Here is a 20,126-nt window from a genome sequence, read left to right on the forward strand (position 1 = left end):
TATAAAAAAAATTTGCCCAGTTTTTTCACACAAAATGCTTCATAGTCAGGCCTGTAACTTGGGATCTTTCTTCAAATGTCCGTTTCGTCCTTTTTTTTATTTTTTTAGATTTTTTTAGAGTTTAGTGCAATTACTTTACATTTTTTTTAAATTTTTCTACAAATATCATTTATTCCACAAAATTCAAGAAATTAGTTAACCTCTTCTTCTCACAAAAAGTATTAGGTTAGCAAATATGCTTTTCTTATTGTGCATTGTTAAAAAAAAAAAAGAAAAAAAAAAAGCATAAATATTTACAAAAAAAAAAAATTTAACATATATAAAAAATGGTTATAGGTTTCATTTTGCTCTGATGCCACCCTTATTTATGGAAATCATTTAGCCGCTGACTAACCTCTATAATGAGCATCAGTCACAATATTGTTAAAACATTTTTTTAAGTCTGTAACGCTGCCATTTTGTAGGCTAAACTAATTTTGGAATACAAGTAAAAAAAAAAAAAATTGAAAAATATCCACCACCCAATGGAAAAAATAATCATCAAGCATTGGGGATTTTTTGTGGATTTATTTAAGAATGTAGTCTGCATTTTTGATGGTCTGGACCATTTGGAGTTGTGAAGTCCGACCTACTACTAATATACTGACGAATCGGGGGGCGAGGGATGTACACTCACTGGCCACTTTATTAGGTACACCATGCTAGTAAGGGGTTGGACCCCCTTTTGCCTTCAGAACTGCCTCAATTCTTCGTGGCAGAGATTCAACAAGGTGCTGGAAGCATTCCTCAGAGATTTTGGACCATATTGACATGATGGCATCACACAGTTGGCGCAGATTTGTCGGCTGCACATCCCTGATGCGAATCTCCCGTTCCACCACATCCCAAAGATGCTCTATTGGATTGAGATCTGGTGACTGAGGAGGCCATTTGAGTACAGTAAACTCATTGTCATGTTCAAGAAACCAATCTGAGATGATTCGAGCTTTATGACATGGCGCATTATCCTGCTGAAAGTAGCCATCAGATGTTGGGTACATTGTGGTCATAAAGGGATGGACATGGTCAGCAACAATACTCAGGTAGGCTGTGGCGTTGCAACGATGCTCAATTGGTACCAAGGGGCCCAAAGAGTGCCCAGAAAAAATTCCCCACACCATGACACCACCACCACCAGCCTGAACCGTTGATACAAGGCAGGATGGATCCATGCTTTCATGTTGTTTACGCCAAATTCTGACCCTACCATCCGAATGTCGCAGCAGAAATCGAGACTCATCAGACCAGGCAACGTTTTTCCAATCTTCTACTGTCCAATTTCGATGAGCTTGTGCAAATTGTAGCCTCAGTTTCCTGTTCTTAGCTGAGAGGAGTGGTACCCAGTGTGGTCTTCTGCTGCTGTAGCCCATCTGCCTCAAAGTTCGACGCACTGTGCGTTCAGAGATGCTCTTCTGCCTACCTTGGTTGTAACGGGTGGCAATTTGAGTCACTGTTGCCTTTCTATCAGCTCGAACCAGTCTGCCCATTCTCCTCTGACCTCTGGCATCAACATGGCATTTCCGGCCACAGAACTGCCGCTCACTGGATTTTTTTTCTTTTTCGGACCATTCTCTGTAAACCCTAGAGATGGTTGTGCGTGAAAATCCCAGTAGATCAGCAGTTTCTGAAATTCTCAGACCAGCCCTTCTGGCACCAACAATCATGCCACGTTCAAAGGCACTCAAATCACCTTTCTTCCCCATACTGATGCTCGGTTTGAACTGCAGGAGATTGTCTTGACCATGTCTACATGCCTAAATGCACTGAGTTGCCGCCATGTGATTGGCTGATTAGAAATTAAGTCTTAACACACAGTTGGACAGGTGTACCTAATAAAGTGGCCAGTGAGTGTATATGTTCGTTGGGCCTACAAAATGGCAGTCGTGTGGGGTCAATAGCGGGGACGATCATATGATCTCAATACATAACAGAAAAGCATTTGTTCTATAAAAAGCCCATTTTTTTATCCATCCATAAATAAACTAATGGATATTTTTGGATTTATGTGATTTAGAGGGGTGGAGGGGACAGAGTGCACTTGTTGGAATGAAAACAAAAATTCTAAGATTTACACACACAAAAAAATAAAGGCAAAGCCCCAAACACAACTTCAGTCTTAAATTGCCACCTTCCAAAAATTGAAAAATTGTGCAACCCGTTAGCAGCCAACCAGGTATTTTATGAAGATTTGTCTAGTGCAAGCAGGACTGTCGGAAGAGATAATCTGATTGGCTACTGTGATCAACCCATTACAGGAATTTGGTCTAAACAGTTTTTTTTAAAGGGACACTGTGGAAATGAAGGAAAACCAGTAAAAAAAAAAAAGTAAAAGAATAAAATAAAGTCTAAAAAAATAAAATTCAAATTTTGGATTATTTTTCTGCACTCCCAATTTTGGGACAGCACTCTCATGACTAGTCATTTGTTTTTGAAGAAAAATAAAAAAATAACAAAGAAAACACAACCTTTAAAGACAACAGAGTTTCCCTTTTACCATTGGCAACTGAAAAAAAAAGTGTCCCTTTAAAAACAGCTGTGGTGGTGGTGGTGGGGGGGGGATGTAGTAACTTTTACATTGATGAATCTTACAGGACTAATACTGGAACAGATTTTTTGCAAACGGACCAAAAAAAGCATTACTTATTTTTGTGACTCCCCCAAAAAATTTGTGCCGCAAAACCATGCATTATTTAAAGCAAAAAAATGTTTTACTGCTCAAGTATCATTCTTGCAAAATTCAGCAACTGCTTGTTCTTCTCCCGACATCGTGTTGATCAGTACTCAGATGTAAAGTTACTTGGGTCCCCAGTAGCAAAGTATAAGGCCGGTATCACACATGCGAGAAACACGAGCAGGTATCGCATGTTAATACCCGGCACTACATGGAGCCGCACGCTCCGCTCTCGAGTGCCAGCGGCAGTGCCGGGTATTAAGATGCGAGACTCGGTCGTTTTTCTCGCATGTGTGATCCCAGCCTAAGAAAGTAATCAGACGAGATATTGGGTTGCACATTTTTTTGGTTTGGTAGGGGCAACCAAAACACCCACCTCCAATTTTGCCATACAAAATCTACCACAGTTTTCAGCCGATCTGGCAATAGGATATGTGCATTATAAACAAGGCTTGTGTAGAACCTTGGGAACAGTCCAATGCTTTGCATAACAAGCACCATACAGAACGAGGCACATTATATATAGGATTTAGAGCGAAAGATGGGGGGGGGACATATTAAAAGTATAAATACCCCTTTGGCCTGGGTCTCTGCACATATGGAAGGGTAATCCTTCAGAGACAGCTGGACTTGGTTTTACCCGGCCACCACCCATCATTGAAGGCGTTTGTAAGGCACTAAATTGACGTGACACCAAAATAAATCCTAATGATACCTACAGATGCTTGTATCATACAAAGACGCCACGATCACGTTAGCGAGGGGCAAAAGTTTGGGTTTATTTTTTTCCTTTTCTTTGTAAACAACTTTTCTTTTTTCCCCCATCTGGTTTTTTTTTTTTCCTCCACAAACCAAATTTTTGAAAATTAAATAGATGTGGACTTAAATAAAAAAAAAATTGGAAACAGAATAAGAAAAACTAAAAATCAATACTTATTGCCTTATTATACTTTTTGTTTTATATTTTCAGTCCATTTACAGGAGGTCACTGCTGGTTCGAGTATACTTTGAAATAAATTTTTATTTTTTTTTGTAAAATCTTGTGCAAATTCAAACCCCCCCCTCCATAGGAAGAAGAAGAACAATGCTTTCCCATAATCCGTAACCATCTTCCAAAAACAGAGAGTGTGTTTCAGAACACCGACCCTCCTTTGTAAACTTTCTTAACCCTCCCACCGCCCTCCCCCCACCCGTTAACAAAAAAAATGTACAATTTACAATGCCTAACCTTTTTATTTAAAAACTTGTTCCTCATGGGCAGGGCAGGAGGAAGAGGGATGAGCATTGGTGAAGCATGCTATGATTCATAGCCCTACAACGATGAACAATCTACTATAATAATAAAAAAAAACCCTCAAACTTATTTTTTGGTTATTCAAGTCTATACGGAAGCATTTAAAAAAGGTGGCACAACAGCTGGTATAATATCACACAGCATAACAATCGATGCAACAAGTTTTATTTTTTTCTCTTTAGACTTTCGTCGGAGGAGGAAATATTGTAAAGCTTTTTATTTTGCCATGAAAAAAACTTTTTGAGATGGTTATAAATCAGAATTATGTTTCCTCCAATTATTCTTAAATAAAATGAGAACACTATTTCTGCAAAATTGAGAGAGGAAAATACAGATAGATGATAATTTGTGGGAAATGAAAGTTTTAAGCTATTTTTTTTGGTTTGAACAGTTTTTTTCATTTTTCTCAAAATGGTATTATAAATTGCGGGGAGAAAAAAAAAAGTGTCTATATTGAGGATACAGGGGTAATAAGGGATGAGATATCCTGCGATATATTGCTAAAAGGCGTTGCTGGCCGGGGAAGGCGCGGTGGGTCCTGTTTGCTTTTAAGCTTATTAGGGTTGTAACATTTCTGGCTGAATTGCAGTTTCGCTAAAGAGAAGAAAAATATCTTGTCATTTTAAGCTCACGGAGATATAGATTTCGGATGAAATCTCAATTCAGTTCACTTGGAAGGTCCGTTAATCACTATAATTAGCAGTTAGACGAGCTAATTTATGCCGTGCTTGACCCATTGACTCTAATCTGGTGTGAAAAGCTTAAGCGGTGTCCTAGCGAGACATAATATCGTTTAGCTACCGATAGAGCGACTGTATTGAATATTACTCCAAATAACTACTAAAATGCTGGGAGTTGTAGTCAAAGCGTAAAAATCTCCTGTCCTTCATCATTCAAGATTAGTAAAAAAAAATAAATAAAAATTAGCCTATGCTTAGCACAACAGAAAAGTTCCTTCTAGAAGAGACTTCCAATATCTGTACCCAGCCCCGATCCTTACCACATGTTCCCAGAGGATAATCTATGACCCATATTTATCAAAGCACTGAAAAAAAATTTGCAAAATAAGGATTATTTTCCCGAAAACTTAAATCTACTGACTTAACAGCAGTCAGTGTAGTCTTGAAATTTGAACTAATTATTTCAGGCAAAAAAAAAAAGATTCTGAATGACAAGTAGAGGAATCGCTTTGGGATTTCTTGTGGATTATTTTTAGACGTCCAAAAACGAGAAAAAAAATGCATTGAATCTTTTGTGGTGATGGGTCCTCCTGGCAGCTCTTATAGCAAAATGTTCACGTTACCACTCAATTTTGCCGAGAATGAGTTCTACACAGTACTCAGTGATCAAATTAGCTGTCCAATCCTTTGCTAATGTTTTGGTCAGAAAATGTAATACTTATATATACTGCTCAAAAAAATAAAGGGAACACTATTTCATTTGCAACAGGCTGTTTGTGTTCCCTTTATCTCTTTGAGCAGTATTATATATATATATATATATATATATATATATATAAAAAAAATTTAAAATAGGAGTCCAGACATACACCAATTTGGTTGAAAAGCTTAAATTCCCAGTAGGCTCTATAGGAAGAATAAAAAATTCCCTTCCCTTTCCTACCTTCCTCTTTTACCAGGTCCTGTTTATTTTGAAAAAATAAAAAAAATATATCTAAAAAAAAATCTTGGTATCACCATTTTTGGACAATCAGATCTGTAGTGGAGCTACAGACTTGAAATTAGAATTTGTCATCAAAACAACAAAATATATATACGGTAAGTAATAAATGCCTACAAGTCCCGGCATGTTAGTGAACATTTTGCATAAGCCTGCAGTATGGTTTTGCGTTGTTCTGTTGCAAGCACAATGGTAGACATTAACTAACACAAAGCCAAGTGGCTGCCGGCGAGCCGAGCCATTGGCATTGTGCAGGAACGATATGTTTCCTGTCAATCTGTTAAGACCTTTAAGGAAAAGAAAAACAGAATTGTGTAACAGAAGCTCTTAAATAAGATTATTTTTTTTCCAATTAAGATTGGGAAATTGGCCCAATTACTGTTTCTGGTCTACTAGGGAATGTATCAGCAGTGCTGGATGGGTCGGGTCTGAATGTGATGCTTGTTTTAATGTACAATTGTTTTTTTTTTTAAGTTTTCTTAAACTTTGCATTCACGGCAAAAGAGAATTTGCACATCAGGTACTGTCCCTTTAAAAAAAGCAGGCACAGGCAAAGAGAGAAGACTATGCATGGATGTAAGCACCCATAGGGTCTAGGTACAAAAATAGTGCAGATAAAAAGAAGCAGACCTGCCAAATACAGCCAATCAGATCAGAACTTTCCTAGTGAATAGGCCACATCCTATATTTTTGGTCACAATCTGACAGCCTTTATTGACCTTAAAGGGACAGAAGCAAAATTTAAAAGGGGTTTTCACCTAGTGAGCAAATTTTCAAAAAGTAATTAACTCTCAAAAACAAGCTCACGTTTTTCCTCAAGAACGGGCATTTAAAACAACAGAGACCTACAAGTAAGTTGATACGTTACCAGGAAAACCATTCAAATGTGCCATGTGCTACATTCGCTAAATTAAACATTTTTTGTACCATAAAGCCAAATCTTCCAACCCAAGACTTCACCAACCCAAATCTGTGAAAAAAACAAGTGCTGTAAAAAATTTTTATAATTATTTTAATTTGGGGGTTTAGAACATAGTTGATCAATGCAGCACATAACTTTCTTTTTTTAATTTTCCATTTTTTTTTCTTTTTTTTTTGTATTTCTTTGTGGTAGACATGATACATTGTTGTTAACACAAGGACAGCTATAGTCATATAAAAAAATAGTGCAATTTTTTTTTACATTTATATAAATAACTCTAGTCCCCGCTTTTTTTTTTTCCTTTTTTTTTTTTTTTTTAAACACTCTTTCAGAGTTGGCACTCAACAAATCGACCCATTCCCTAGAAAAAAAAATTCTGTTTCTCCATTTTTTTTTTACATCCATTTTCTGACAAACAAAACATCCCAAAATGTAAAGGCCCTTTTCGAATACAAAAATACTTCCCCATCACTCATACTATTTTTCTCTTAGTTCTCATATATATTTAGATATTGCAAGTCTTTTTTTTTTCTTTAACAAAAAAGTTTTGTGCAAATATTTCAGGATTTTGTTTCCTTTTCTTTAACATTAAGTGAGATACTTAAAAAAAAAAAAAAAAAAAAGTACATTATATATATAGATATAAGGTGATGAGGGGTATATAGGTAAGCACTCACGCAGGCTAGTCAACTTCTTAAAGGGTATCTGTGTAAGGAGAATCCAAGACACAGCGAAACATATAAACAGGATTGCAAGCTTCCTCGGCTTGTGCATTCAAACCAGACAAAACAACTAAATATTTATACAGGAAGAAGGTGAAGAGGCCGGGAGGGTTTTCTTGCTTAACATTTATTCTCTCCCTCCTCCCCGTTGTCTTCTTTAAAAGTTTTTACCACTGCAATCTGTTGGTCATCAGAAAGGCACGCAACCATATTGCGACCCGGCTGACAACGAAACGGGCCGGTTTAGAAGTGCAGCGTTTACGGATTTCCACTTTTTTTTGCCAATCAGTTTGTGTTTTTTTTTATCCTAAAACGGCTGTCCTTTTTGTTTGTCCTTGTCTTTGCTCCGTGCAACTGTGCTGTCAAGAACATTGCTTTGCAAGTGAAGTCTGCTGCTTTCTAATATTGAGGGAGTGCCCATGTTTTGTTGATGCTGGTAAAATGAGGACCCGGGGTAATGACCTATGACCTCACTATAAGTTGGCGGTGGACCTTCCATTCTCCCGTTGCTGCTGTAAGAGGTGGCGCTCACTCCAGAGTTGCTGCTCGGGGGACAAGGTCCTCCGTAGACCGAACTATCGATTAAGTCGCTGTCAAAGATGGTCCGGTTTGGAGGCGCCCGCACACTCTCTCGATTCAGTTCCATCTGTTGTTCAGGGTCGCGGAGCTGCAAAGTGCAAGGTCCTTGGTACGGTGGTGGCTCCTCTCCGTCTGATAAAGAGATGGTGGGCGGGAGGTCAATCTGGTGCTGAATATAGGGATAGGTGGGCTGGAAGCGGTTGAAGCGATCTCTTTGGAGGAAAGGTGGGATGTTGAGTCTGTCTGAGGGTCTCGGTGTGTAAATGTGCTGTAGGGGGGAGCAAAAGAAACAATGTATATATTAAAAATCAATAAAATGGTGCTTGCACATTAATATCATGGATTTAATTTCCATGCTCCTTTAAGAACTATGATAACATAAAAAAATAAAAATCTTTATTTTTTAACTTGCAGCCCTTGGCACGTCAAATCTGAACATATCTTAACGTCCTCACCAAAATAAAAAAAATAAAAAACGCAGGTGCTCAACCTTTTTAGACCTGCAAGTTGCCTTGTGAGGCTACTTTGATATGACCCTTTTTGCAATCATTAGATACAATCTTACAATCTTCAGGTTGTATGATCATTGGTCAAAGAGAGCAGCGAAAATACATCTGCTTTGCCATCTTACCTCTGCCACCCCGTTTCCCGATACTGTGCTCTCCGAAGGCCACAGGCTTCCTTCCTATGTCAGACAAAGAAAAAAAAATACCAATCATGACTATTGGCTTGGGGCCATGTGGAGCGTCTTGATCACCAAGAATGGGATTTTTATGTAATTTTGGTCAATTTGGAGGCGAGGGTCTCTTAAGAAGTTGAATAGGCATTAAAAAAAAAAAAACAATTCACCCCAATCCCTTTTGAACTTTTAAATTTTTGATTCATATAAGGTCAGCCCCCTCGCCAAAGGCAGCCTACAATTTTCACTAAGATGATCAGACTCCTGAGCTCTGACATCCCCGTTCCCTTTATCAGCTTGCAGGACAAATGTTGGACCATAAATGGAGGAATAGTCGGGATTTTGTATGAGGGAATGAGGTGGGGATAAATACGGTAGTTGGTCAAAATATATTTTTGTAAACTGGATAAATACATTGTTGCTCTGAAATGTATTCGTCGGAGACAGAGTATTTTTTTTAGCATTTAGTATAGCAGTCTCCAACCGGCATGCAGACAGATAAGGCAGTAATTGTAATCCCACTAATAGTGGCATCTGAATCAGTTGATCTTTTAAAAATCAACCTCATTTAGGCTATATGTACACGTGCAGAAATGCTACAGAAATTTCCGCAACATTTCCGCACTCCCGCCGCGGGTAAAATGCATGCGAATCCGCATGCATTTTTCCCGCGAAAAACAATTGTTTTGCAAGCGTTTTTCGCTTGCAGAATGCTTGCGCAAGCGATTAGAATCAACTGGAAATGTGATAGATAGGATGTTAAAACAATAATAAAAAAAAAAAATTGTTAATCTCACCTTCCGACGGCCCTCGATCTGCTCTGCGGCGCTCCTGGAATCTTCCGGTCCCAGTAATGCTTTGCACGAAGGACCTGAGATGACGTCACGCTCTCGAGAGCGCAACATCATCAGCGGTCATTCGCGCAAAGCATTACTGGGACCGGAAGATGCCAGGAGCGTGGTGAGAGGCGGGAAGGACTTCGGGGGCCGCCGGAGGGAGATTTTATCTCTATTTTTTATTTTTATTCTATTTTTTACAGGATTACGGTACCCAGCATATTCATGTCTTTAATGAGTGGTACCATGTGACCGCTGAAAGAAGGAAGAGCTGCCAGAGACCGTGGGAGAAGCAGGGGCTGCGGAGACTGTGCCAGGAGGGGGTACTTATGATATTCATCTGTCCCCGTTCCACCGCTGTGTGACGCTCTGTCCTCCGCGTCCTATGTCAGTGACGTTCCGGTTCGGCGCGATGACGTGGTTAGTGCGCACCCTCTGCCTGAACAGTCACTGACAGAGGACCCAGAAGACAGAGCGGCGCGCATCGGTGGAAAGGGGACAGGTGAATATTGCAGGTGCCGGGGCCCTGAGCTAGCGGTGACACCGGCACCTATCCCCCATAGTGCGACGGTGTCCCCACCTGCTCAGGACACCGGCACCTGGCCTCAAGCGATGAAAGAAGAGTATGTCTTTTTTTTTTTTAATTTGCAGCAGCATATGGGGCCATAACCTCTATGGAGCAGCATATGGGGCATAATCTATGGAGCATTTTACGTGGCAGCATATTGGGCATAATCTATGGAGCAGCATATGGGTCATAATCTATGGAGCAGCATATGGGGCATAATCTATGGAGCAGCATTTGGGGCATAATCTATGGAGCAGCATTTGGGGCATAATCTATGGAGCAGCATATGGGGCATAATCTATGGAGCAGCATATGGGGCATAATCTATGGAGCAGCATTTGGGGCATAATCTATGGAGCAGCATTTGGGGCATAATCTATGGAACAGCATATGGGGCATAATCTATGGAGCCTTTTATGGGGCAGCATATGGGGCATAATCTATGGAGCAGCATATGGGTCATAATCTATGGAGCAGCATATGGGGCATAATCTATGGAGCATCATATGGAGCATAATCTATGGAGCATTATATGGGGCAGCATATGGGGCATATTCTATGGAGCATCTTATGGGGCCATTATTAACCTTTGTGCAGCATTATATGGAGTGTATTTTGTATGGAGCATCTAATGGGAACATCATGAACTGTATCGAGCATTATATGGGGCTCCTGATTCAATATGGATATTCAAAAACATTTAAACTACTGAGGTCTCAATTAATTTTACTTTTATTGGTATTTATTTTTGAAATTTACCAGTAGCTGCTGCATTTTCAACCCTAGGCTTATATTCAAGTCAATAAGTTTTCCCAGTTTTGTGTGGTAAAATTAAGGGGGTCGGCTTATACGAGTATATACGGGTATATACATACACATATACAAAAACTAGGGTGCATCATTGTGTCAGAAATAAACCACTTTACATTCTAATGGGCGTGTGCCCCTCTACTGGTCATGCTAGGCAATGAATGGTGCCAAGAAGTTGTCAAACATCAACGATGACCCTATGAGTAGAGTCCATAATCAACCTCGTAGTTCCATAGAACGAGTGAGTGTGTGCCCTTGGAGATGGGCAAATATAAAATTATCAGGGATGTCAGGCAGTCCCTGCATGTGTTGCGGCTGTCGAACAGTCGCGAGGCATGCAGCTGAAGGGACTCGAACATATTATTCGAGAACGCCGAAAACATTCAGTCAGTACCCAAGAATACTCGGATAACACTTAAGCCCCCGTCACACACAGCGATCTCGCTAGCGAGATCGCGGCTGAGTCATAAGTTTTGTGACGCAACAGCGATCTCACCTGCGAGATCGCTGTGTGTGACACCTATCAGCGACCGGCCCCCCTGCCGGGTATCGCCGATCGTGCTCGAATAGCCTGGAATTTTATTGATCGTTGGTCTCCCGCTAACCAGCACGCATCGCTGCGTGTGGCAGGCGGGAGAGCAGCGATCACCGAGCTCCCAGCTCGTAGCCAAGGTAAACAGCGGGTTTCTAAGCGTCGTGCGGCGCTTAGAAACCCTCTGCGTACCTTGGAGACAAGCACGCTGGTGCAGGGAGCTGGTAACCAAGGTAAACAGCGGGTTTCTAAGTGCCGCGCGGCGCTTGGAAACCCGCTGTTTACCTTGGTTACCAGCTCCCTGCATCAGCGTGCTGGTATCTAAGGTACACAGCGACGCGCGCGCTCGTCGTCGCTGGTGCTGATCGCTGGTGAAGGTGCCTGTTTGACAGCTCACCAGCGATCAAGTAGCGACACACCAGCGATCCTGACAAGTTCATATCGTTGTCGGGATCGCTGGTGAGTCGCTATGTGTGACGGGGCCCTAACTCGCTCATCACTAGACTTCACTTCTGTTTTGGAAAGGGTTAGGGGCAGCAGTGCTGGTGCTCTTAACTATGGTTCTCAAAGATTAATTTTATAAAGAAGTACAAAATCTCTTCAATTTACTTCTAGGCAACCAAGGCCAATTTAAAGTAATCTTTGGCTATGTGCACACAGAGGTTTTCGAGCAGAGCATGAGCGAAGAAACTCTCCAAATCCTCCTCTAGTTTCCTTTCTCAAACAGAAAACTCAGCAAAAAAAAAACTGTTTGTGCAAATAGCCTCCATCTCCATCTCAAACAATTGTGCTGTGGACATCAAGGTGGGAAGACTTACTGAAGACAGATTCTCCTCCCTCCTCCTGCCTTGGCTGTGCCGGTGGATAAAGGATCGTGCAGAAAGCTTGTAGTGGTTTAGGAGACATGTGATCACTACGACCATCACCATCATCACCACGACAATGATGATTATCTGAACAAATTCCAGTTCCGCTGCAAGAAAGAGAGAAGAAACCATGAGCTGGTGTTGCTATAGTTAAAACAAATGAAAACACAAATCAATAACTCCAAAAGCAAAAAGTTTGTTTCCAAAAGGAATCACATGGACACCTTGGGTTCAGCTTGTAGAGCTTACTGGCACACTAACGGGAGTTGTCGTCCCTCACAACACATGAATCTCCGCCGGTCCACAATCTAACCTCTGCCGCCGGTAAGGTGACCTTTCATTGCCTTTTGTTATAGCACCCAGACATGGAAGCTCTGCCAAACACCACAATAACATGATACTGGAGTCAGATAAACTGGATAATCATTAACCAATGAATGCATAAAACAACCAACGGGGTAATTTATAAAGCGGTGATACGCTAATCATAGAAAACCATTACATTTGGAGACTCAATGTCTGTAGCCAGAGTTGGGTCACAGATTTTTTTTTTTTTAAAGTACAAAATCGGATGTAGATCGGACTGCAATGCTCGCACTGGCCTGTGGCTCTCCCGACCCGAATGTGACAACTTCACGTATTTCCAGTCCGTGCACTGCATTCTGATCCACGTCCGACTTATTCGGCCGTTTGACTGCGCCCTAACAAATGCGCGTTCCAGATTAAAGGCTCATTTAGACATCAGAACAGCAGTGGCATTAACTATAAAGTTCTCATCAACAAATGTCTTCATTTATCTTGTGGGGTCATAAAATCAATTTTGATGGTCCAACAGTGGTCCTTTCAGACAAAAAATAAATGGAGCAGAACTATGTGCATTTCTTTCCAAGACGTATGTCTTCCCATTAGCAGGCATCCCTCCCAAAATTAACCCAATAAAGGCAAATATATATATTTTGCTATTAATTGCCATGAAGGAGAAGTCAACCCCTGTCATCTTCAGGCAGACACATTCCTGCCAGTCACCGCTCCCACAAAAGTGGCAGAACCTTGTTGTGCCCTGGAATGATTAAGGATGACCTCTGTGGCCTTATCTTGGCAGCTTCACTCTCCTGATCTCGGGGAGTACATTCCAGATGTAATTGCCCTGCCCTTGTCAAGATGACCAGTGATTCACAGACTACAGGCTGGCAGCAAAATAAAGACTTCTTTAAAGCAACATGCAGTTCTCTAGAGACGCGGCCCCTCCTCGACTATGAGCGAGTTCCTTGTACAGGCTCCCTGGGAGGAACCCTGGCTCTGAACCCAGCAGACATGACAGGTTCTGTGCAGATCAAGCCCTGCTATCATCACGCAAACAACTATCGCGTCTACCAGGATGGCGAATCTCCGAATTCTCTTCCTGTACATTGTAACCGACTAGAAGAATTTTTTTTTAAGTCATGCCCTCTGTGGAAACACAATAAAAAAAAAAAGAAAGGTATATGCATTACCCCCACACCTCATTTAGGTTTTAGGGGAGAATGCACAAATCAAATGCATGGTTACCACAATAGAAATTAACAGTAACCTGTGCAGAAATTTTTATTAGTAAAAAAGAAATATGCAGTCTGAAAGTCCCATCCACTTGAACAATAGTATGCTGTGCTTTTACGCATGCAAATATGTCGAGGAAAAAAAACCCCAAAAACTGCAGTATACACATCGTCCAGAACTTAGCCTAATACCGGTTAGAATCTGGGCAAAATCGCAAATAATTGACACATATGAGGTCATACCAGGCAAAAATGACAATTATCACATCACGGTTCCATATCGTAATTTTTACAATATGTATTGCATCATCAAAACAGTTTAAACCTTGTGGGTTTTTTTTTTAGAACTTCTGCATGTTTCATTCCTTTTCAACTTGTTTTTAGAGAATCAACCAGTGCAGTGCAACGTACAATAATTGATTACCAGATCATGCATTTTTCTTGGAAAAAATGTTTAGGTCACAATGCTCAGTCACCATTATCTACCTAGTTTGTTATTCTCCAGTTTCCCCCTTGTGAAAATTTCTGGGGACATTCGCTATGTACAGCAAGTAAGAACCAGTCTAATAAAATAGTTTAGGGAACTGCATGTAACATGATGCAACCTATGAAGGAGTCACCATCTGAACTTCTAATCTAGGTCTTCACCAAAAAAATAAAAGCTAAAAACATTTCACTGTATGGCCTCACCAAGCAGATACGAGGCAGCGATACAAGGACATACTCTTAGCTTAAAAGGCACTCGTCATTTTTTTCTTCTTTAAACTTAAAACAAATAGTATATTTTTAGGACTCGCCATCTAACCGGCTTGGCTAAGGTCACGTAAGGTAAGAGTTTTGCTTACCGAACGATAATGGAGTCCCAGAAGATCGCTGTTCACCTCTTTCTTTTTATAGTTCAAGAACAATTACACCCAGGATATTTGTTTTGCATGATCAGCAGCATGGATAAAATCGGTTCCCATGCTACTAGACGGTGGGGAGAAAGACCCATGTGGTTTGCACCTTCTCCCAACGGGGAAAAAAAAAACATTCAACATAGGATGGACGACCAACCCAGGTTAAATATGGGTGATGTAGGACCAGATCCACGGATGGGGAGCAAAAAATATTAAGGAGTAGAGTTGAGCGACTTTGGTCGGATCGGGTTTCGTGAAACCCGAATGAAACAAAATAAGTTTCAGATGAAACTCGTCCGACTAGAGCAAAAAAAGTCGGAGTTTCGTCCGACTTTTATTTCCCATTGACTTGCATTGGGGTCGGGTTTCGGACGAAACTCCGACTTTGTTTTGCTCTAGTCGGACGAGTTTCATCTGAAAATTATTTTGTTTCATTCGGGTTTCACGAAACCCGATCCGACCAAAGTCGCTCAACTCTATTAAGGAGCAATGTTTTTAGATCCCTACAAGTACTTCTGATCAACACAAGATTTTATTCATGGCCTACGTCAAGGAGGACTTATTCTCACATGTCTTTATATATATAGATCCTGATAATATTTTGTTTCATGGAAACATGGAATGGGAAGGATATCATGGACAAAGACAAAGTTCAACCACCCAAAATTAAAATCAACGAAAGTTTGCGTTGGCACCACCAGACACATTTATGCTTTTGCATTTGAAAGAAGAGGAGTGTCTACATGGGCTCACCTACACCGAAAAATTAGGCATTCCTTCTAAAAAGATGGTGCCTTGTCAGGTTGCTGACTAAGTAAGCAAGTGTGGACAAATGGAGACTAATTTCATTTGCCCTGTCAATTTTAAAGACAGAAGCTAGAAAAAATGGTTCTGCAGTTTTCCAAAAAAAATTACCTCAACTCTTGTTTATAGTATTGTAATTATGCGAGTACCAGACACAATCCATGGACAGCACGGTGGCTCAGTGGTTAGCACTGTTCCTTTGCAGCGCTGGGGTTCTGGATTCAAATCCCACCAAGGACGACATCTTCAAGGAGATTGAATGTTCTCCCTGTGCTTGTGTGGGTTTCCTTCGGGTTCTCTGGTTTCCACCCACAAACTGAAGACATACTGATAGGGAATTTAGCTTGATGCCTAAATGAGTAAAATGTCTATAAAAGCAGTGTGCAATTAATGGTCCTATATAAGCGAGTAAAATAAATTAAGAAAATGGGTGGCACTGTTGAGGGAGGACATTTCTACTCCTTGGCATGTGGTCACCAAGGCTAAAAGATCATCAGAAGAGATGTGATGGATATGTGGCATCATATAAAAAAACTCTGACTCTCTTACTTGTACCCACTGTGCCGCATCATTTTTTGGAATTTGGAAGGGTCACTTTAATTCAGTAAATGCAACCACCGAAGCTCTTTAGCGGCTTCCACCAAAGCACGGGCATCTCTTCGGATGCTGCTGCCGCCTAAAGCAAGTGGAATTACAAACAGGCGTCCTATTAATGATAAACAGACAGACGGTCAGATGGATAGAAAGACGCTTCATAAAATATGCCATCTCATGCCGCCCCGCAGCCCTGCGGCAGCAAAGTGTAAACACTGGAATTTCGGCACTCACTCAAGCATGGGGATCAGAGAGTCTGAAATGTATAAAAATCTAATCTCGTTAGTTGCGGCTGTCTGTGAAGGGAGACGCTTGGAATTCATTGGGATTCTGGTCCGCAAGCGCTCTGCCACTGACTTTCAACTCCTGTCATACCACTTATCTCAGCCTCTAAAAGATTTAGACTCCCTCTCTCGCCTTGTTCCAAAATTCCACCCTACACCAGAAGATGATCCGAGCACAAAACGATTAGAATGATTTGCGAATAGCGGAGCTGTGCCTATACATTTTGCCCATTTTTTATAGAACATCTATTTTTCACTTTATTTTTTTCACAAGAGGAAAAAAAAATTTTAAATGTTCTCATTATTGAGAATTATTATTATACTCGTTATAGAAAACTAAAATTAAAAAAATACGTTTCGAAAAATTGTGAACTTCATCGTGAAGAAAGGGTTAATGTAGGCCATTTGGCTAAGTAGCAAGCGACATTTTTGGGGGCTTGATTTGATTTTTCGTTTTCTTTCTTTTTTTATTATTAAGTAGTACGTTTTTCTTTTTCCTAAATGGATTTAAATATTTTTGGACCTTTTTGCCTGATAATTTACATTTTCGAAATGTGCCGTATTAAAATGCAATTACAGAAAATATTCGACCCGATATTGAGAGATAGCCTTTATGTTAAAAAATAACTAAAAAATGAATGAAAAATTGCAAAAACAATGACAACCATGCAGATCGACTAGAAGGGGGGCAAGTTCGGGTGTTCGGAGTCACAGCTATATTTATATTCCCCGGTAACACAAGTTGAAGTGTGACTCCGGCAGCCAAGCGCGGGGCAGGCCCCAGCCACTTCCAGACAAGCGGGAGAGCAGCTTTATTTGCATAATGTCTAGACCGTCGTAACAGCTGCTGCCTGGAGAAAACCAGTTTTCGACACACATCTCCCAGGCACCTGTAGATGCTGCCCGCCAGGTGAGAAGGACGCGGGCAGCAAAAACATTAAACAAAGCCTATCATGCTGCCAAAAAAAAAGGTTACCGACCCCAAGGGCATGGGAGGCAGTAAATACCCATTGTACACTTTTTATCCAATTTTTCAGTAGTCAATTGTTCAAAAACACAGCAAGAGCTCAAAAGGCAGAAATAAGAAAGGAGGTGGGAAAAATAATAATTCTGAAAGCAAAAAATAAAAAATAAAAATTCCAGGTCAGAAACAAAAGGTTAAAGGAAACAATGTTGCCTGTTAAATGACATACAAAGAAACATATTTACAAAAGATTTTACTTCTACAAAAGATCAAAAGGTAGCAATTTTACATTCATGGTGAGAAGGCTTAGACAAAGTCACCCAATACAGGGGAACCCTACAATAGTTTAAAATTTCGGCAAACAATTTGGATTTTTATTTTTGACAGATGTCAACTGAAGATATTTATGATCTGCTGTTCACGGCGATCCAACATTGTTTTAAGCAAGCGCAAATTTTATTTTATTTTTTAAAACTTTGTCCCGAATTAGCTAGTTGAGTTCTGTAAATTCAATCATAACCTCCCATAAAGTATCAACCTGAATGTTTGCCAATTACTTAGCAATAGGAGGAAATGCTAATGAGTTAGAGCAATGGTATAGCAATGTACGGCTACTCATCTGAATGTATGCGAGTAGCAACACCTAGATTTCTAGATATGTTATCCAACTTGGAAAAAAGCTAATAGGAAACATCATTGAAAGCACTTCTGATTCATCTCCAATATTACTTCAGTGCTGCACCCTATTACACCTCCAAAATTACTCCGATATTACATCCATGATGCACCCTACTACACTTCATCTATTCCCACATTACAGCCAAGCTGAACCCTACTCCTGTAAAATTACTCTGAATTACATCCATGATGCACCCTACTACACTTCATTTATTCCCACATTACAGCCAAGCTGAACCCTATGACACCTGTAAAATTACTCCGATATTACATCCATGATGCACCCTACTACACCTCTTCATATATTCCCATATTACAGCCAAGCTGAACCATACAACACCTCCAAAATTACTCCGATATTACATCCATGATGCACCCTAAAACTCTTCATTTATTCCATTACAGCCAAGCTGAACCCTACGACACCTGTAAAATTACTCCGATATTACATCCATGATGCACCCTACTACTCTTCTTCATCTATTCCCATATTACAGCCAAGCTGAACCCTACGACACCTCCAAAATTACTCCGATATTACATCCATGATGCACCCTACTACACCTCTTCATATATTCCCATATTACAGCCAAGCTGAACCATACAACACCTCCAAAATTACTCTGATATTACATCCATGATGGACCCTACTACACCTCTTCATCTATTCCCATATTACAGCCAAGTTGAACCCTACGACACCTGTAAAATTACTCCGATATTACATCCATGATGCACCCTACTACACTTCATTTATTCCCACATTACAGCCAAGCTGAACCCTATGACACCTGTAAAATTACTCCGATATTACATCCATGATGCACCCTACTACTCTTCTTCATCTATTCCCATATTACAGCCAAGCTGAACCCTACGACACCTCCAAAATTACTCCGATATTACATCCATGATGCACTCTACTACACCTCTTCATAAATTCCCATATTACAGCCAAGCTGAACCATACAACACCTCCAAAATTACTCTGATATTACATCCATGATGGACCCTACTACACCTCTTCATCTATTCCCATATTACAGCCAAGTTGAACCCTACGACTCCTGTAAAATTACTCCGATATTACATCCATGATGCACCCTACTACACTTCATTTATTCCCACATTACAGCCAAGCTGAACCCTACGACACCTGTAAAATTACTCCGACATTACATCAATGATGCACCCTACTACTCTTCTTCATCTATTCCCATATTACAGCCAAGCTGAACCCTACGACACCTCCAAAATTACTCCGATATTACATCCATGATGCACCCTACTACTCTTCTTCATCTATTCCCATATTACAGCCAAGCTGAACCCTACGACACCTCCAAAATTACTCCGATATTACATCCATGATGCACTCTACTACACCTCTTCATATAGTCCCATATTACAGCCAAGCTGAACCATACAACACCTCCAAAATTACTCTGATATTACATCCATGATGGACCCTACTACACCTCTTCATCTATTCCCATATTACAGCCAAGTTGAACCCTACGACACCTCCAAAATTACTCCGATATGACATCCATGATGCACTCTACTACACCTCTTCATATATTCCCATATTACAGCCAAGCTGAACCATACAACACCTCCAAAATTACTCTGATATTACATCAATGATGGACCCTACTACACCTCTTCATCTATTCCCATATTACAGCCAAGTTGAACCCTACGACACCTGTAAAATTACTCCAATATTGCATCCATACTGCACCCTACTACACCTCATCTATTCCCATATTACCTCCACGTTGCACCCTACTACACCTCTTTATCATACTCATCTCAGAGTATCACCCCCCCATTACTCTACGATGCTAGGGTCTTCATGCCATCAAAGTTTGATAAGAACATGAAGTGAAAGGTCCCAATCTCTTTCATTAATGGGAAGAGCACTCACACATCCTACAGGAATCTTAAGATCGACAAAGAAGGTACCAAATTTGGAGTCCTTCCACCTTTCTGGCCTTAAAAACAATTTTGATAAAAGTACTGAGCCCTTTTGTAAGAGCGATGTAGGGAATAGTCTTAAACCCCTTCCTAAGCTCTAGATAGCTGTCAGCTAAACGATCGTTCGGCCGTCAGCCATCTTGCCTGACTATAATACACAGGAGCACTTACTCAGAGTGTGCTCGGTGAG

At 40.5% G+C, this 20,126-nt stretch overlaps 1 protein-coding gene across 1 annotated transcript in view; it reads right to left on the reverse strand.

The window, feature by feature from the left end:
• Positions 1-6,679: 6,679 nt before the first annotated feature.
• The window catches only part of PMEPA1 (prostate transmembrane protein, androgen induced 1), a 52,225-nt gene continuing 38,778 nt past the window's right edge, over positions 6,680-20,126 (reverse strand). Inside the window, exons 2-4 of the mRNA XM_073580694.1 lie at positions 12,151-12,305; positions 8,539-8,592; positions 6,680-8,175 (exon numbers count right to left, since the gene is read on the reverse strand). Coding sequence (XP_073436795.1) covers positions 7,636-8,175; positions 8,539-8,592; positions 12,151-12,305 — 749 coding nt within the window. The 3' untranslated portion in view covers positions 6,680-7,635. The remainder of the gene's footprint in view (positions 8,176-8,538; positions 8,593-12,150; positions 12,306-20,126) is intronic.

Source organism: Dendrobates tinctorius, unplaced genomic scaffold (genome assembly GCF_039654945.1).
Source record: "Dendrobates tinctorius isolate UK_male_01 unplaced genomic scaffold, ASM3965494v1 ptg000065l, whole genome shotgun sequence".
NCBI classification, from domain to species: domain Eukaryota; kingdom Metazoa; phylum Chordata; class Amphibia; order Anura; family Dendrobatidae; genus Dendrobates; species Dendrobates tinctorius.